Genomic DNA, 14,568 nt, shown 5'->3' with positions numbered 1-14,568 from the left:
TAAGATGAATTTCAGGCATAGAAACATTTAATATGAAAATGTTAGTTTCATTAAAATACATAGACATTTATACATATATTTAAATATTTAAATATTTTATTACAAAGTAGATAACAAGTAATTTACATTTACATTGTTGTTTTTGCAATCTTCTTGTGAAATTGTGGGTCATCAAATATCAAATTTCTCTTCTGTGGCTCATCTTTGTCACCTGTATTTTATTTATAAGGAAAATAACTTATCAGAGATAATTAATATGTGAGCCGTTCACAGACTAAAATAATTAACTCTACTTTTTGAATTTTTCAAAATTTTAATACCAAAGCACTTGATTGATGCTTAATTTTTTATATTTATGATACAAATATTTTTGTTTTGGAGACTTAATCGATTTGGTAAGTGAGCGGCTCATATCTATTATAAGTTTAAAGAATTTTTTTAATTTAAAAAAAGTAGGTTTGAAAAGGATATCTGTGAAGTAATTTGAAGATCCCTGTTCCAACAGGAACTGGAATACCCATTATAATTGATTCAGAGACACCACAAATAACATCCGTCTGTCCATAGTAAGCAGCATCAAATAGATGATCAGCTGTTTTTTCAAACTGTTAAATAAATATGTATCATCAATATGTTATGTTTTCTTAATTATTATTTATTCAAAATTTCTTAAATATTACGTAGATATTTATATATTAAAAAATATGTGCAGAAATTTTAAGAGATCATACAAGAGACTAAGACAAGTATTTTTGGAACTGTATAATTACATACATATGTATTGCAAATGCAGTATGTACTTTTCTTTAGAAGTGTTTAGAAATAACAAATGTAAAATAAGTAGTAAATCTTACCGAAGCTAAATTCAAAACAGATTCCTTCATTTTTGCTAAACCTTGTCTTGTGATGCCTAATACTTCTCCTCTACTTGTCATTAAATCTGCTACAAGCATCGGATGCCTTCGATCAATACTCATTCCGTGATTTTCCATTACTAATTTAATTTCTGTCATAATAGTTGCTCGTGCAGCTTCAATTCCTAGGGTTTTGAAAACCTAAAACATAATTGTATACATGATCTATGCATTAATAGTTTGACAACTATTAATCGAGTACAATGCGAAATTGTAAATCTCCTTATTATATTGCATTATAACAGAACTTAGAAAGTATGAAAGAATTTGACATTGAAGCGATAGACAAAACATATATAATTTCATCTTCTTCAAAAATTAAATTAATTTGTATTATACTCTACTCTTATAACAACTTGAAACCTGCCGTGCTAAAATTATTTTGAAATCACTCTTCTGGTAGAGATAAGTTTGATGTTTGTTTTTAAATTCAGGTTTCGTTTGAATAAACCTAATAAAATTTAACTGTCCTGCGTGAATGACTAAGCATGTATTACTTTTTAAACTTCTTCTATGTAAATCTAGATAACTTGATATGGATACTGTTAATGGAATTTGCACCTTGTAGTTTAAGTTTTTTATAGACAACGTTAGAGCATTTAAAATTTCTTTGTCTAAAGCTCTTAATACGTAAATAAATAGAACAATATGTGTATATAGAAGAGGTCGTGTATTTCATTGTACTTTGTTTCTAATTATTATTTCACTTAATATTATTTTTGTTGTTATTATGTCTAGCTTTAGTTTTTTTAGTTCTATATTTGATGTTACCCTTGTGTGTATTTAGTTATTAGTTTATTTCATTTAGTTATATTATTTATTTAACTTTATTTTATTTCATCTTGTTCTATCTTATTTTGCATTATTCAATTTCGGTAAATAATTCGTCTGTCTGTACTAATTCGTTTCAGGTAATCATCACTCTAGTGTAATATTCTGCCGTATGTAAATGTCGTTAACGAGCAAAAACGTATATTCGCTTTCTTTTCTTTTTCTTCTTAACATGAAATGGGCGGTGCCCGTTAAATAAATAAATAAATGAAAAATATATTTTTCATTAATTTAATATGTACCTCTATAGTATTATTTGAAGTTGTTTTTCGACCTAGTACACCAAGAGTTGCCATTACTTCACGCATATTATCTCCTTCAACAAACAATTTGTATCTTGTTTTACCATTTGAATCATCATTATGAATGACAGCTCTAGAAACGGATGGCAAACCCTATAAATAGTACAATAATTCAAAAGTTTAAGAAATGTTTACAATAAAGTATCTATTCGTCTATTATGAAATACTTGACATATTCGTACCTTTACAACAATGTTCGGAATGTTTTCTTTAAGCTGTGTAAGTGCATAATTTAAACTGTATTTATTTTTACTGGGGTTCACAGTGATAATAGAATCACCCCTAACATTTACTAGTTTTGGATTCAGTCTTAATTTTGATGTACAAATTCTGTAGAAATTGTAAAATATGTATTAATCAAGAAATTACTTATTACAAATATTAATCATTTGAAATGTTTGATTAAATGCTCCCATTTTCAGTTCATGCAGTAATTGCTACTAATTTCGTTAGAGCATTAATAGGCGGTATCAACTATCTAAAACTCGTAAACTGAGTGTGAAAAATTAGAGAATTATTGGAATGAATAATAAAGTTTAAGTTTAACTGTATTTAAAATGTAAGAACAGAATCATTTTCATATTTCATTTTCGCATCGTGGAAAATAAATTGATGTACTTACGCATAACGAATCGAGTTGACATCCACTTCCAATTTCAATAATTTTATTCTATCTATATCTAATTTTATCAATAAGAAACAGTCATCCGGTAAATATACTTCTTCAATATATTCAGTTACTTCTCCTAAAGTAGTTTTTTCAATTCTTCCCTTTACTCTTCTTGCATATTCTGGATCTGCATCATTTTCCTAATATTTGAAAGAGAGGAAAAAAAAAATCATATAAATTAATTTTCTATATTGGTACAAATTGAATAGCATATTTTAAACGTGGGACTTACTAAAGCTGCCGTAATAATGGGAGTACTAATTTTGTGATTTGCATTGATAATTTCTTTAATACGCGGTACACCTTGAGTAATATTCATAGATGCTACACCAGCAAAATGGAACGTTTTCAAGGTCATTTGTGTACCTGGTTCACCAATACTTTGTGCAGCAAGTGCACCCACTGCAGTGCCTGGTTCTATTTTGGCTCTCATATATTTCTCTTTGCAAGTATGGATAAATTCAACTAACTGAGAAACTGTAAGTCGCTCGAGTTGCAAAATTACAGGCAAATTTGATGGAGCATCATGCCGAAGGCGCGCTATTTTACGCGCTACAGTTTTAAGGAATGTGCTACAAAAGATACAATAATATTTAACATCTCTTTCAACTTACTTTAAATCATGAAAAAATATTTGAAATGTGAATAAAAAAAAAATGATACAAATAGCAACAGAAGTCTTACAATGTGTTCTACAATTTACCACAATTTAAATGAAAAAACTAGTATTTATATATTTATATAGATGTTATATTTACGCTAATTCCTGCTTAAATTCTTCACTGAGGCATTCATACTCCTCAGAACTCAATAGCTCATTTGTAGCTTTAATTACACTAGGGCCATCAAGAGGTTTTTCGTTTTTGCACGGCGATTTGGCTTTCACGTGATCTAACACCCTTTTATAATCCACGGGACAGTCTTTTCCTATTAACGCACTTATACTGTTACCTAATCATTAATTTTCTGAATAAGAATTTCTTACCTTCCATATATGTAGGATCTAATGCATCTCCACCATACAATATTTGTATAATATCTCCCACTGAATTACGGACTGTCATGTCATAATGAAGACATAAATCTTCTAAACTTTTAACTAATCTTCGTTGCATGTAGCCAGTTTCTGCAGTTTTAACTGCTGTGTCTACAAGACCTTCTCTTCCACCCATTGTGTGAAAGAAAAATTCCGTTGGTGTTAAACCAGAATAGAATGAGTTTTCTACAAAACCTTTAGCTGCAGGGATCTTTGAATGTCGTTCAAAATGTGGTAAAGCTCTATCCTCAAATCCGTTTGGCACTCTGTGACCACTAATAGCTTGTTGCCCCACGCACGCTAATTGAAATAATGAGATAAGTAGTAAAAAATGATAAACATTTGTAGCAAACATTAAAATCAGACGTACCAATCATTTGGGAAATATTAATGAAACTGCCCTTGCTCCCAGATAAAGCCATAATTAATGGACTATTGCTTGGATGAAGTTCTTTTAAACACGCTTTACCAGCATGATCTCGAATTACTGAAAGTTCCTTTAATATCATTGCCTCTAAAGTTTCTTCCTCTGAACATCCAGGTTGACATACAAGACGACCTTCTTCCATTTGACGAATATATTCTGTACATTTAGAATATCTAAATACAAGTATACAAATAAATTAATAGTGTTAACAAATATTTTATTTATATTTTACAATATTACTTACCCAGCATTTAAAAGCTCTTGTTTAGCTTTCAAAAGTCCTTGGCCTGGTGTAACATCACCAATACCAATAGAAAAGCCTCTATTCATCAGAAAAAAACTTGCCATTCTCGCTAATCGCCACATAGCTGTAGTTGCAATATCTTCGCCCCAATCGCGTAACAAAATATAAAATATATTTTGCTTTGAACCTGACCCTAATGTTGATTTGTCCATTGATCCTGCTAATAATTCTGAATTTCGGATAATAACATCTGGAAATTATCAGTTTTGTTATTTTCCTTTCAAGTTAAGGTAGTGAAAATATAATTGTACATACAGGAATCATTAATACATAATTCTTCGTTATTAGTGTAAGCTCTTCCTTTGGTTTTTAAATTAGCTTTGATATTACTATCACTATTAGGTTTCAGAATTAAACTAAAAATCTGTTTTCCTGTCCACAACATAGTTGGCTTTAAAATAGCTGGTTTAGGAAGACTTATAGACATTGAAATATCAGGTCCTGCTAGAAGACAACCAGCTAATTGACTTGCTTGAGCTTTATTTAGGAACATATCTTTCTGTGTTAAAAGGTATCCACCAGTGATAAAATCTTGTGTTGCAGCTATTAATAATTCTCCATTACGAGGTGTCACTAAATTTGACTTGTTCTAAAAATGAAAAAATGAAAATGTAACTATATATAAATATGTATAGATAATAACAATATAGTAGAAATGTATGTTTAACAGAAAATCATCTGTATATTACCCCCATTAATACTAAAGCTTCTGCTCTTGCTTCTTCTGTTTGAGGTAAATGTAAATTCATTTCATCACCATCAAAATCTGCGTTATAAGGAGTACAAACACATTCATTGAATCTAAATGTTCGATGTTCTAATACCTTTGCCTTATGTGCCATGATACTTAATTTGTGTAAAGATGGTTGTCGATTAAATAATACCACATCATCATCTCTGAGATGTCGTTCAACAATATCACCATACTATCAAATAAAATAAAAATAATTATTCTGATTTTATAAATATTAGCTTTACAAATATTCCTGAAAAATTAGTGTTACCTGTAAATCCTGAGCAATTTTTTGTCGATTACCATATCTTAAGTATTTTTTAAACTGAGTTTTTCCTTGTTGTATAAAATTTGCACCTGGATGTATATCTGGACCATTTTTTACTAATTTTCGCATTAATTCTATATTTGAAGGATTAACCTTTTCAGGATATGTTAAAATTTTCGCTACATGGATAGGTACACCAACCTAGTAATAAATAAGTTAATAATTATTAGATGTATGTTTTGAATAATTTACTTAAACATAAATAAAAACTTACTTGTTCAATTCTGAGATTAGGATCTGGTGAAATAACAGTACGACTAGAAAAATCTACACGTTTACCAGATAAGTTACCACGAAATCGACCTTGTTTTCCTTTCAATCTTTGGACCAATCCTCTACCAGACTTTTTTGGCTAAATGAATTATTAGTTTTGTTAGTAACAATTCATGATAATAGTTAAGAAATCATATAATTGTAATCTATTAAACACTTACTTGCATATTGAGAGGTATGCCAGACATTTCACTATTTATATAAAGAGCACAATGTAATTGCAAAAATTCCCAATCTTCATTATACATTTGTACTTTGGCTCCACTTTGTCTATGCTTTTGAATAACATCATTAATAAAGACAATTTCTGATAATTTCATTGTTAAGTGATCCTCGGTTGTACCTGCTTTCAAATCTGATACAACGCTAGGCCTAATGCAAATGGGAGGCACAGGTATTCTTGTCAGTATTAAATCTTTTGGTAATGCACATTCAGGATTCATCATTAATAAAGGAATGTCGCTTTCTGGTATTTTCTCCAAAATACTTTGTACCTTAAATTAAAATATTACATTTTATTAAATATTTACATTTGGAGACTCTTATTCAAAAAACATTATATGAAATATTTTTACCTCTAGCGGATTCAATACATTAACTAATCCACTTTGGAGTATTCCTTCCAATGCTTTATTATCTTCAAGTACATTATTATATTCTGCTAACTTTTGTTGAACAATAGCATCTACTTTCTTCTTTGCTTTATACTTTTCATGAACTATTTTGAGTAAGCCAGCTTTTTTAACTGTCCCATTAAGGTCCCCACAATGTTGACATACTGTGGTCTTTTTAGCTTTGTCCAAAATTTGTTTACGTAAAGCTTTACGTGTTAAGTATCCTAAATTAGGATTTAGCACTCTAGCTAAGTAACGTTTTTTGTCAATTTCAGGTAACATGACATGGGAACAGTTCTATAAATTAAAATATTAAAATTAATATTAAATATGATATAAAATGTTGCATACACAAATATAACAAATGATAAGTTACTTTACAAATGGTCTGAAGGATACCAATAATGGATCTAAAATAACCAACATGAAAGACAGGTAATTCTAAATCGATGTAACCAAAATGACCAATACATTCGTTCAAAGATTTGCCACATGATGTGCAATTGGTTGTGTTATTGCATGTTCCCTGAAAGTTCATATTATTCAATTATAATATATTGTGTAAAATATTATATGTAAATATAAAAGGAATTTTTGTTATACCATTCTTCTATCAAGTACACCATACGGAACTGGAGTATGTCCAGCATCTTGATTATATAAATTTTTAGCCACAACATGCAAATGGGCCTGCCTTTCCATGTTGTGGCGGCTGTCCACTCCAAACGATACATGGGAGCTGGTTACAATTCCAGAGACAGTTTAAAATTATGTATGAAACAAAACAAGGAATATGAAACTAAATTAAATAGACTATAATTTGGATGAACTATATGTTTTCCAAATCTGTACTTTTTCTAACACTATAATTAATGGTAAAAATATATTTGCGAAAACTAATGTAGAAAATGTAATAAAAAGATGATAATGTTGATAAGAAAATATTAGTTACGTAAAACATTAATAATTCAGTTATTAAATAAATTACTACAAAAAAATAAAGTAAAAGAATTACTATTATGCTATAAACACAAACTTTAACAGAATTTTCGTACTCAAATTTTTGAATGGTAACTGTAAGTATCTTCATAGAAAATTCTGTTTATATTTCATATTATAAAATTCATATATTATATTTCTAAACCTACAATTTTTATTAAGAAGTATAAATAATTATAAAATTTGTTAATAAAAAAGCAAACGTTATATACGTACATTTTACGAGCTACGTCTGTTTCTCTAAACTGTTCTTTCACCATAGTGGAGGTTATATTTCATTCATTAATACTCACTATATAATACAATACAAGTTTGTCCATAAATAATGTAAATTAAAAAAGAAGTAACTTTTCTGCAATTATAAAATACGTGCCAGTTGTCATAAGTAAATTATTTGAACGTATAAAAGAATTCCGAGAATTCCTCTTTAAACACGTGTTGTCCTCCGCGCGTGGTGCCATCTCGAATTTGACAGTTACTTCTTAATTTGATGTGGTGCGGTATCTGGCAGTATTGTGCATCCGAATGAATTGTATATTTAAATCCTAACAAAAACACTGTCAGTGTAAAAATATGCGTCAAGTACATTCACAGAAATCATGGTTATTTCAATCCCAACAAAAACATTGTCAGTGTATCCCAACAAAAACACTATCGGTGTATTCCAGAAAAAACATTGTCAGTGTAAAAATGTACACCCAGTACATTGTAGAAATCGTGGTTATTCCGATCTTACAAAGTATCGAAATCAAATCATAAAGCCAAATACATTAGCTTTTTATAGAATTAATGGGAGTGTGATACGTGTGTAATAGATACACACATACATATTTCCTTTTGCAACAATATAACTGATACACAGGGATAATATTTAAACTTGTTCAAAAATTTGCTTAGTTTTAATGAAGCTATCGTGGATTATGATTTCGATGCAAAAAGGCCCGCCAAGTACATTTTAAGTTTAATTTTTTCAATTTGTATAGGACTCCTAAAGCGATGCTTGTCTCGCAAATTGTTTATAGCGCACACGGAACTATTCGCATAAATTATAAAAGGCTAATGTACTTGGCTTTATTATTTGATTTCGATACTTTGCAAGAATAACCACAATTTCTACAAATGTATTGGGTGTACATTTTTACACTGACAGCGTTTTTGTTAGGATTAGTTACTTTTTGCAAAGTTTACCCCCGTTTTCTAGTCAACACGAATATGCTAATATGTATATATAAATTTATCACTACTATTTATTTATATAGGTATTTAATACAATCATACTTCGACTTAATAATTTCTGATATGTTACCTCATGATAAATTTCATAGTGCCATATTTATTATAACGCTATTACAATACGCAACTCTTTTACTTTGAATAACTCTCCAAGAAAAATATATAAGCGTTCTTGGCACTTCTAGGCCATTTTTCTTCAATTGCAAAGGCATCGTCTTAACGTGTAACCAAGTAGAAATCCCGACTTTTAACATACCTTTGCGTACATTGTTTCCATGATGAAACACTGCACTTACTACTTTATAAGCTTTTTCATTTATATGTACATATTGTGGTAGTAAGCACTGCATTTACACTTCAACTCTTAAGTTTTATAAGATCAGAACCTTTATTGTCGAATAGCAACAGTTGTACGACTCTTACATCTCTAGATGAAATTATTTCCGTTTTTATAATTCTTCGAGATTCTTTGCAACTATAACATTCGCCATCAAATTTACGCCAATCTAAAAATTCTTTTTCAAGCAATTTGACTACAGTTAAATTTGTTTTGTTAATGCAAGAAACCATAGGAGGCTGAATTATGCAGTTACATTGTAAAGTAATATTAATACAGCTGCAATTTTTACAGAGGACAGTTACGAACATCTTATGCTCTACCTTGCTATTAAAGTATTCCAATTTAATATATAAAGCCACAAAAAATTCAGAAAATTTTTCTCCGGCGAAATATCTAATGGTTGTAGTATCTAAACTTTTATTTATCGCCAAATACGAAATAGCCAATTTACTCTTATGAATAGTAATTCCATAACTGAGCGATACGGCAAACTGTTTTCGAAATATAAAAGCCGTATCCATTGTTTCAAAGGCAATTCGTAATCCGTGATCCCGTGATCCTGTGATCATCGTCAATGTTTCGTCTGATCATCCACCTTTGCTCCAATTTTGATAACTATACGCCTAGAAAGCACAGCCGTGCAAAAAGTGTCCTCGTCAATTTTAGCCAAGAGTTGCAATACTTTTCGCTTCAAATAAAGTACACAGTACACAAGTACACATACATATCACATTTAAAATGATCACCGCAATTTCAGAAAAAACCGGCAATCGGCACGCGAATATTAAAAATAACATTAGTAGTTTATAAACATTTTTATTTACGCAAGTCCAATAAAAATACATTTATTAACAAGAAGTTTCGTGGTATAATTCATACTTGGCGCAAATATCTGTCGAGACTTGTGATATGTTGCCAATCACTTCAATTAAACAATGTCGCCACACTCTAAAATTAATTTAGACTACAAACATTGCATTTGGCATCTTCCTCGTTCGCGCAAATTTACATAAATCTATCTTTCTCCCCCTAACACAGCTAGTAATATAGTTTTCACACTATCTTACTAGACTTTATTAAACGTTTGTCGGCACACGAGCCGCATAATATGCTATTTTTTCGATAATGCATACACTAATTTCACTACTATTTGCATCGATACGTAGATGAAGGTTCATAGAGTTATAATTAATCAATTTCCATGAAAAAAACATCTTCTAAGGTACTTTTAAGAAAGCTCAAACTTTCAATGTTTTCAGATAGTCTCAGCAAGAGCTTCTCACCAGTTCATCTCCACCATTCGTGGTGCGAATGAATTTGGCGCGAGTCTCTAACAAGACTCCTGACCTATCGTAGTTAATGTTGCAATTCTCCATATCATTTTATAAAATTAATTCACATATAAAACCTATATTGTACATAGCATTAAACGCATTTTTATCAATAAAATTTAGTTATCGAGTTCTTAATTGCGTATGTAGTTTTTCTTAACGTATATTATATTAATACACACATTCGTTGCAGAACTGCACGTTGCTGCGGCTATGTTAATATGTACAGTCAGCGTAAAAAGTATTCGTACAGCGATCATTTTAAATAAAATGGTGTATATTTATGTTCGTAATAAATTTTAACGCAAAAGAAGGATGAATATTTATTCTTGAATGTTTGTAAAATAGATTTTGTGTAAATAAAGTATTATTACTTTTATTTTTTACAAAAATGTTAACAAAAACGGATAAATGTGCAGAAATAGATGCGTAGAAAGTATTCGTATAGTACAATAAAAATGAATAAACTATAAAAAATCAACTAAATATTTAACTTTTTAATATTTTGTGGGATTTCCCTTTGCTTTTGTAATAGCCTCGAGTCTTCGTAACATCGAATTTATTAAATTTGATGTTATGTTAGAAGGTATTTTATGTCACTCTTCTGGCAGAGCAGCTTTCAAAGCTTTTTTTAAAGATATCTGTTAGAGTAGCAATAAAAATACGTGAGTTTAATTTTATTAACACTTGGCGGCGCTGCCGAACCTGCGAGTTCAACCATCTTGTTCTAGTCTTTTCCACGTGCTAGAGCTTCTTATGTTTTTCATAACAAAGAATGTGCGTCGTTATTGCAAGATAAAGATACGCGTGTAATAAAGTGATTCAGCCAGAAAACTGTGTAATCCAGTGCTCCCAGTACCATCCTTACCCATAATATATAACAGGTTATGGGCCCAGAAACGAAGACTGTTATTTAAGGAGAGCAACGCAAAATTAAAGTAAAAGGAATAATACAAGAGAGCGAACACAGATCGAAGATGGAAACGATAAAAGTAGTTCGACTGGAAGGAAAAGGGAATTGGAATTTGTGGAAATTTTCGACGGTCGTTGCACTGAAAAGCAAAGGTATTTATGAAATGGTGACCGGAGAAGCTCGACGACCCGAGCTAGCACGCGGAACGGATGGCACAGCGAGTATTCAAGCGGGGTTAGATTTCGAAACCAAAGATTTCAAAGCTCAGGACTTGATAATAAGTAGATTAGAAGAGGGACCAATGATGCATGTATTGAGTTGCAATAATGCACATGAGATTTGGGAAAAGCTGCACTCGATTTATGAACACAAGTCAGAATTAAGCGTGGATATACTACAGCAAAAATTCTTTAATTACGCATACCAGAACGAAGGGATTGCAAAGTATATCTCTGGTATAGAAGACATTAAATCTGACTTGAATAAATGTGATGAGAAGATCTCAGACAGAATGATGATGACTCGTATTTTAACAGGACTACCAAGTATGTACAAACATTTCTTAAGTGCTTGGGATTCAACGCCTGTTGAAAACAGAAAATTGAACGAACTGGTTAGCCGTTTGTTGATTGAAGAACAAAGACTGAAAGATAGTGCGGAAACAAGTGAAGTGGCGTTATCAAGCAAGAGCATAAACAAAAGCAGGCATCCAAAACCAGTGTATAAAGAAAGCCATGACAAGACACATAATCGAGAGGGAAGACCAGCAGTTGGCAATATGGTTTGCAATATCTGCAAAAAGGAGGGTCATGTCGCAAATAACTGCAAACTGAAGAAGGACTACGATGCTGGAGGATGCTTCATTTGTCACAAGACAAATCATAGGTCTAAATTCTGTCGATACAGAAATGTAGCGGAAAGCCAGGCATCAAATAACTCGTCTAGGAAACCTGGTGACTACAAGGAAGGAAGAACTCGAGCAGCGTACACTACTTTAGCATTAATTAACAATGCAAAATTAGAGGAGTCATACTGGTATGCTGACTCTGGAGCAAGTGAACATATGTCGTTTAACAAATACTGGATGGATAATTACAAAACGTTAAATCAACCGATTGACGTAAAGGTTGGAGATGGTTCAGTAATAAAAGCAATTGGACGAGGTGACATTAAAGTAAAGTCATTCGATGGACACAAATGGAAAGAAGGGGAAATTACAAATGTATTGCATGTCCCAAAGTTAAAGTGCAATTTATTCTCAATAAGCTCAACGTCAGATAAAGGCTATTCGTTTGAATTAACTCAAAATGATTGCAAGCTGAAGAAAGATGGTGACACATTCATAGTTGGAATAAGAAAGGAAAATTTATACAAGTTGGAATTAGAAGTAGATCGGGACACTGAAGAAGAACATCAGGTACTTCTGGGTGTCCATAACCAGAAAATTCAGAAATTAAAGGTGTGGCACGAAAGGCTAGCACACCAAAACGTCATTCAAGTTAGAAGCATTTTGAATAAAATGGATATAGAATTTGAAGATGACAAATCTTTCTTTTGTGACGGATGCATTCTAGGTAAACAACATGTATTACCTTTTCATCTAAGTAAACATACGGCAAGCTTTGCGGGTGAGGTAATACACGCAGATGTATGTGGTGCAATGGAGAAAGCCTCAGTGGGGGGAGCACGTTATTTCCTCCTCCTTAAAGACGATTTCAGTCACTATCGAACAGTATTTTTCATGAAGCATAAATCAGAAGCAAGGCAAAATATTATAAAGTTCATAAAATTAGTAGAAAATCAAACAGGAAATAAAGTTAAAACTTTACGAACAGACAACGGTTTAGAAGAAGTTAATAAAGAGATTGGCGCGTTCCTAGAAGATAAAGGAATAGTTCACCAGAAAAGCTGTCGTTACACACCTCAACAAAATGGTCGCATAGAAAGGGAAAATCGGACAATAGTCGAAGCGGCCAGAAGCATGCTACAATCAAAGGATCTCAGAAAAGAGCTATGGGCAGAGGCAGTTTCAACGGCAGTTTATGTAATAAATAGAAGTGGAAGAAGCTCAGTTGGAGATAAAACTCCATTCGAGTTGTGGCAGGGAAAGAAACCTGACATCAAGAATTTCCAAATTTTCGGATCAGAAGCTTTCGTAATGATACCTAAGCAGTTAAGAAAGAAGTGGGACCCTAAAGGAAAGAAAGGCATTTTTGTAGGGTATGAAGAAAATACTAAAGGCTATCGAATATATCTCGACAAAGAAGGAAAAATTGAAGTATCCAGAAACGTGATCTTTAAGCCAGAAACGAATTCAAATGGTAATTTAGATAAAGGTAAAAACAAGAAGACAGACTACACTTGGAACGATCAAGAGTTAAACATAGACGAAGCAGAAGAGGAGAACAGGATAGAAGAGGATGAAGCAGAAGAGGAGAATAGAATAGAAGAGGATGAAACAGGAGAAAAGAACAGAATAGGAAATGACGAAGTGATCGAAGAAGCACAAGAAACTAGTCAAATCGAATTACACAACGACAGAAGAGAACAACAAGAAACCACTAAGCCATACAAATTGAGAAGAAGAGAGAATCTACGTCCACCCGCGAGATTTGAGGATCATGAATTTGCTTTAACCTGCAATTTATTTTTAGATGGAGACCTGACATACCAGGATGCAATGAACGGTCCGAACAGGATACAATGGCGAGAGGCAATTAAGAAAGAATTTGAAGCGCTAGAAGAAAATCAGACTTGGATTATTGTAGAAAAGCCAAAGGAAACCCTAATCATTGACACCAAATGGGTTTTTAAGAGTAAAACAAATGAACATGGGGAACCAACAGCTTTTAAAGCTCGGCTGGTGGTCAGAGGCTTTCTACAGAAAGAAACATTTAATCATGAAGACATCTACACACCAGTCGCTAGAATGGTGACGGTACGAATTCTTTTAACAGTGGCAAATAAATTTGGGTACAAAGTACACCAAATGGATGTTAAGAGCGCTTTCCTCTACGGGGAACTAGAAGAAGAAGTATTTATACACCCACCTGAGGGAATGAAGATACGAGAAAACAAGGTCCTAAAGCTGAGGAAATCCTTATACGGGTTGAAAAAATCACCGCGTTATTGGAACAAGAAGTTCAATGAATTTATGCTTAAAAACGGTTTTACAAGATCTAAAGCTGATTTCTGTCTATACGTCAAGATTGAAAATGGAAAGAAAATCTACGTGTTATTGTATGTAGATGATTTAATTATCTGCGGCGACGGTGAAGTGAAAGAATTCAAAGAAAGATTAAAACGAAGTTTCAGGATGA

At 31.9% G+C, this 14,568-nt stretch overlaps 1 protein-coding gene across 4 annotated transcripts; it reads right to left on the bottom strand.

Annotated features, from left to right (window-relative positions):
• Nucleotides 1-60: 60 nt before the first annotated feature.
• Nucleotides 61-7,151, bottom strand: LOC143181252 (DNA-directed RNA polymerase III subunit RPC1). Of its 4 annotated transcripts, XM_076381632.1 has the most exons (19): nt 7,036-7,131; nt 6,809-6,958; nt 6,394-6,729; nt 5,980-6,312; nt 5,760-5,897; nt 5,489-5,686; nt 5,174-5,410; nt 4,740-5,073; nt 4,425-4,674; nt 4,124-4,353; nt 3,703-4,053; nt 3,476-3,644; nt 2,950-3,289; nt 2,670-2,857; nt 2,230-2,377; nt 1,988-2,140; nt 855-1,055; nt 472-605; nt 61-213 (listed from the first exon to the last, which is right to left on the bottom strand). In XM_076381632.1, exons 1-19 carry the CDS (start codon nt 7,036-7,038, stop codon nt 129-131), a joined length of 3,978 nt encoding a protein of 1,325 aa, XP_076237747.1. In that variant the 5' UTR covers nt 7,039-7,131; the 3' UTR covers nt 61-128. The 4 variants fall into 4 exon arrangements, with proteins under 4 accessions (XP_076237747.1, XP_076237737.1, XP_076237767.1 ...); XM_076381622.1 differs by having other exon boundaries at nt 6,809-7,151; XM_076381652.1 differs by lacking the exons at nt 6,394-6,729; nt 6,809-6,958; nt 7,036-7,131 and having other exon boundaries at nt 5,980-6,093; nt 6,162-6,301.
• Between the last annotated feature and the right edge of the window lie 7,417 nt (nt 7,152-14,568).

This window comes from Calliopsis andreniformis, chromosome 1, assembly GCF_051401765.1.
Source record: "Calliopsis andreniformis isolate RMS-2024a chromosome 1, iyCalAndr_principal, whole genome shotgun sequence".
Taxonomy (NCBI): Eukaryota; Metazoa; Arthropoda; class Insecta; order Hymenoptera; family Andrenidae; genus Calliopsis; species Calliopsis andreniformis.
This window is presented reverse-complemented; position numbering and strand designations above follow the sequence as displayed.

Coding starts and splice junctions, on each gene's coding strand:
- LOC143181252 (XM_076381622.1), bottom strand. CDS start 6,970: ATGAACTTTCAGGGAACATGCAATAACACAACCAATTGCACATCATGT. Junction 5,898..5,979: donor GCATACCTCTCAATATGCAA/GTAAGTGTTTAA, acceptor TAATTCATTTAG/CCAAAAAAGTCTGGTAGAGG. Junction 4,354..4,424: donor CAAGAGCTTTTAAATGCTGG/GTAAGTAATATT, acceptor ACTTGTATTTAG/ATATTCTAAATGTACAGAAT.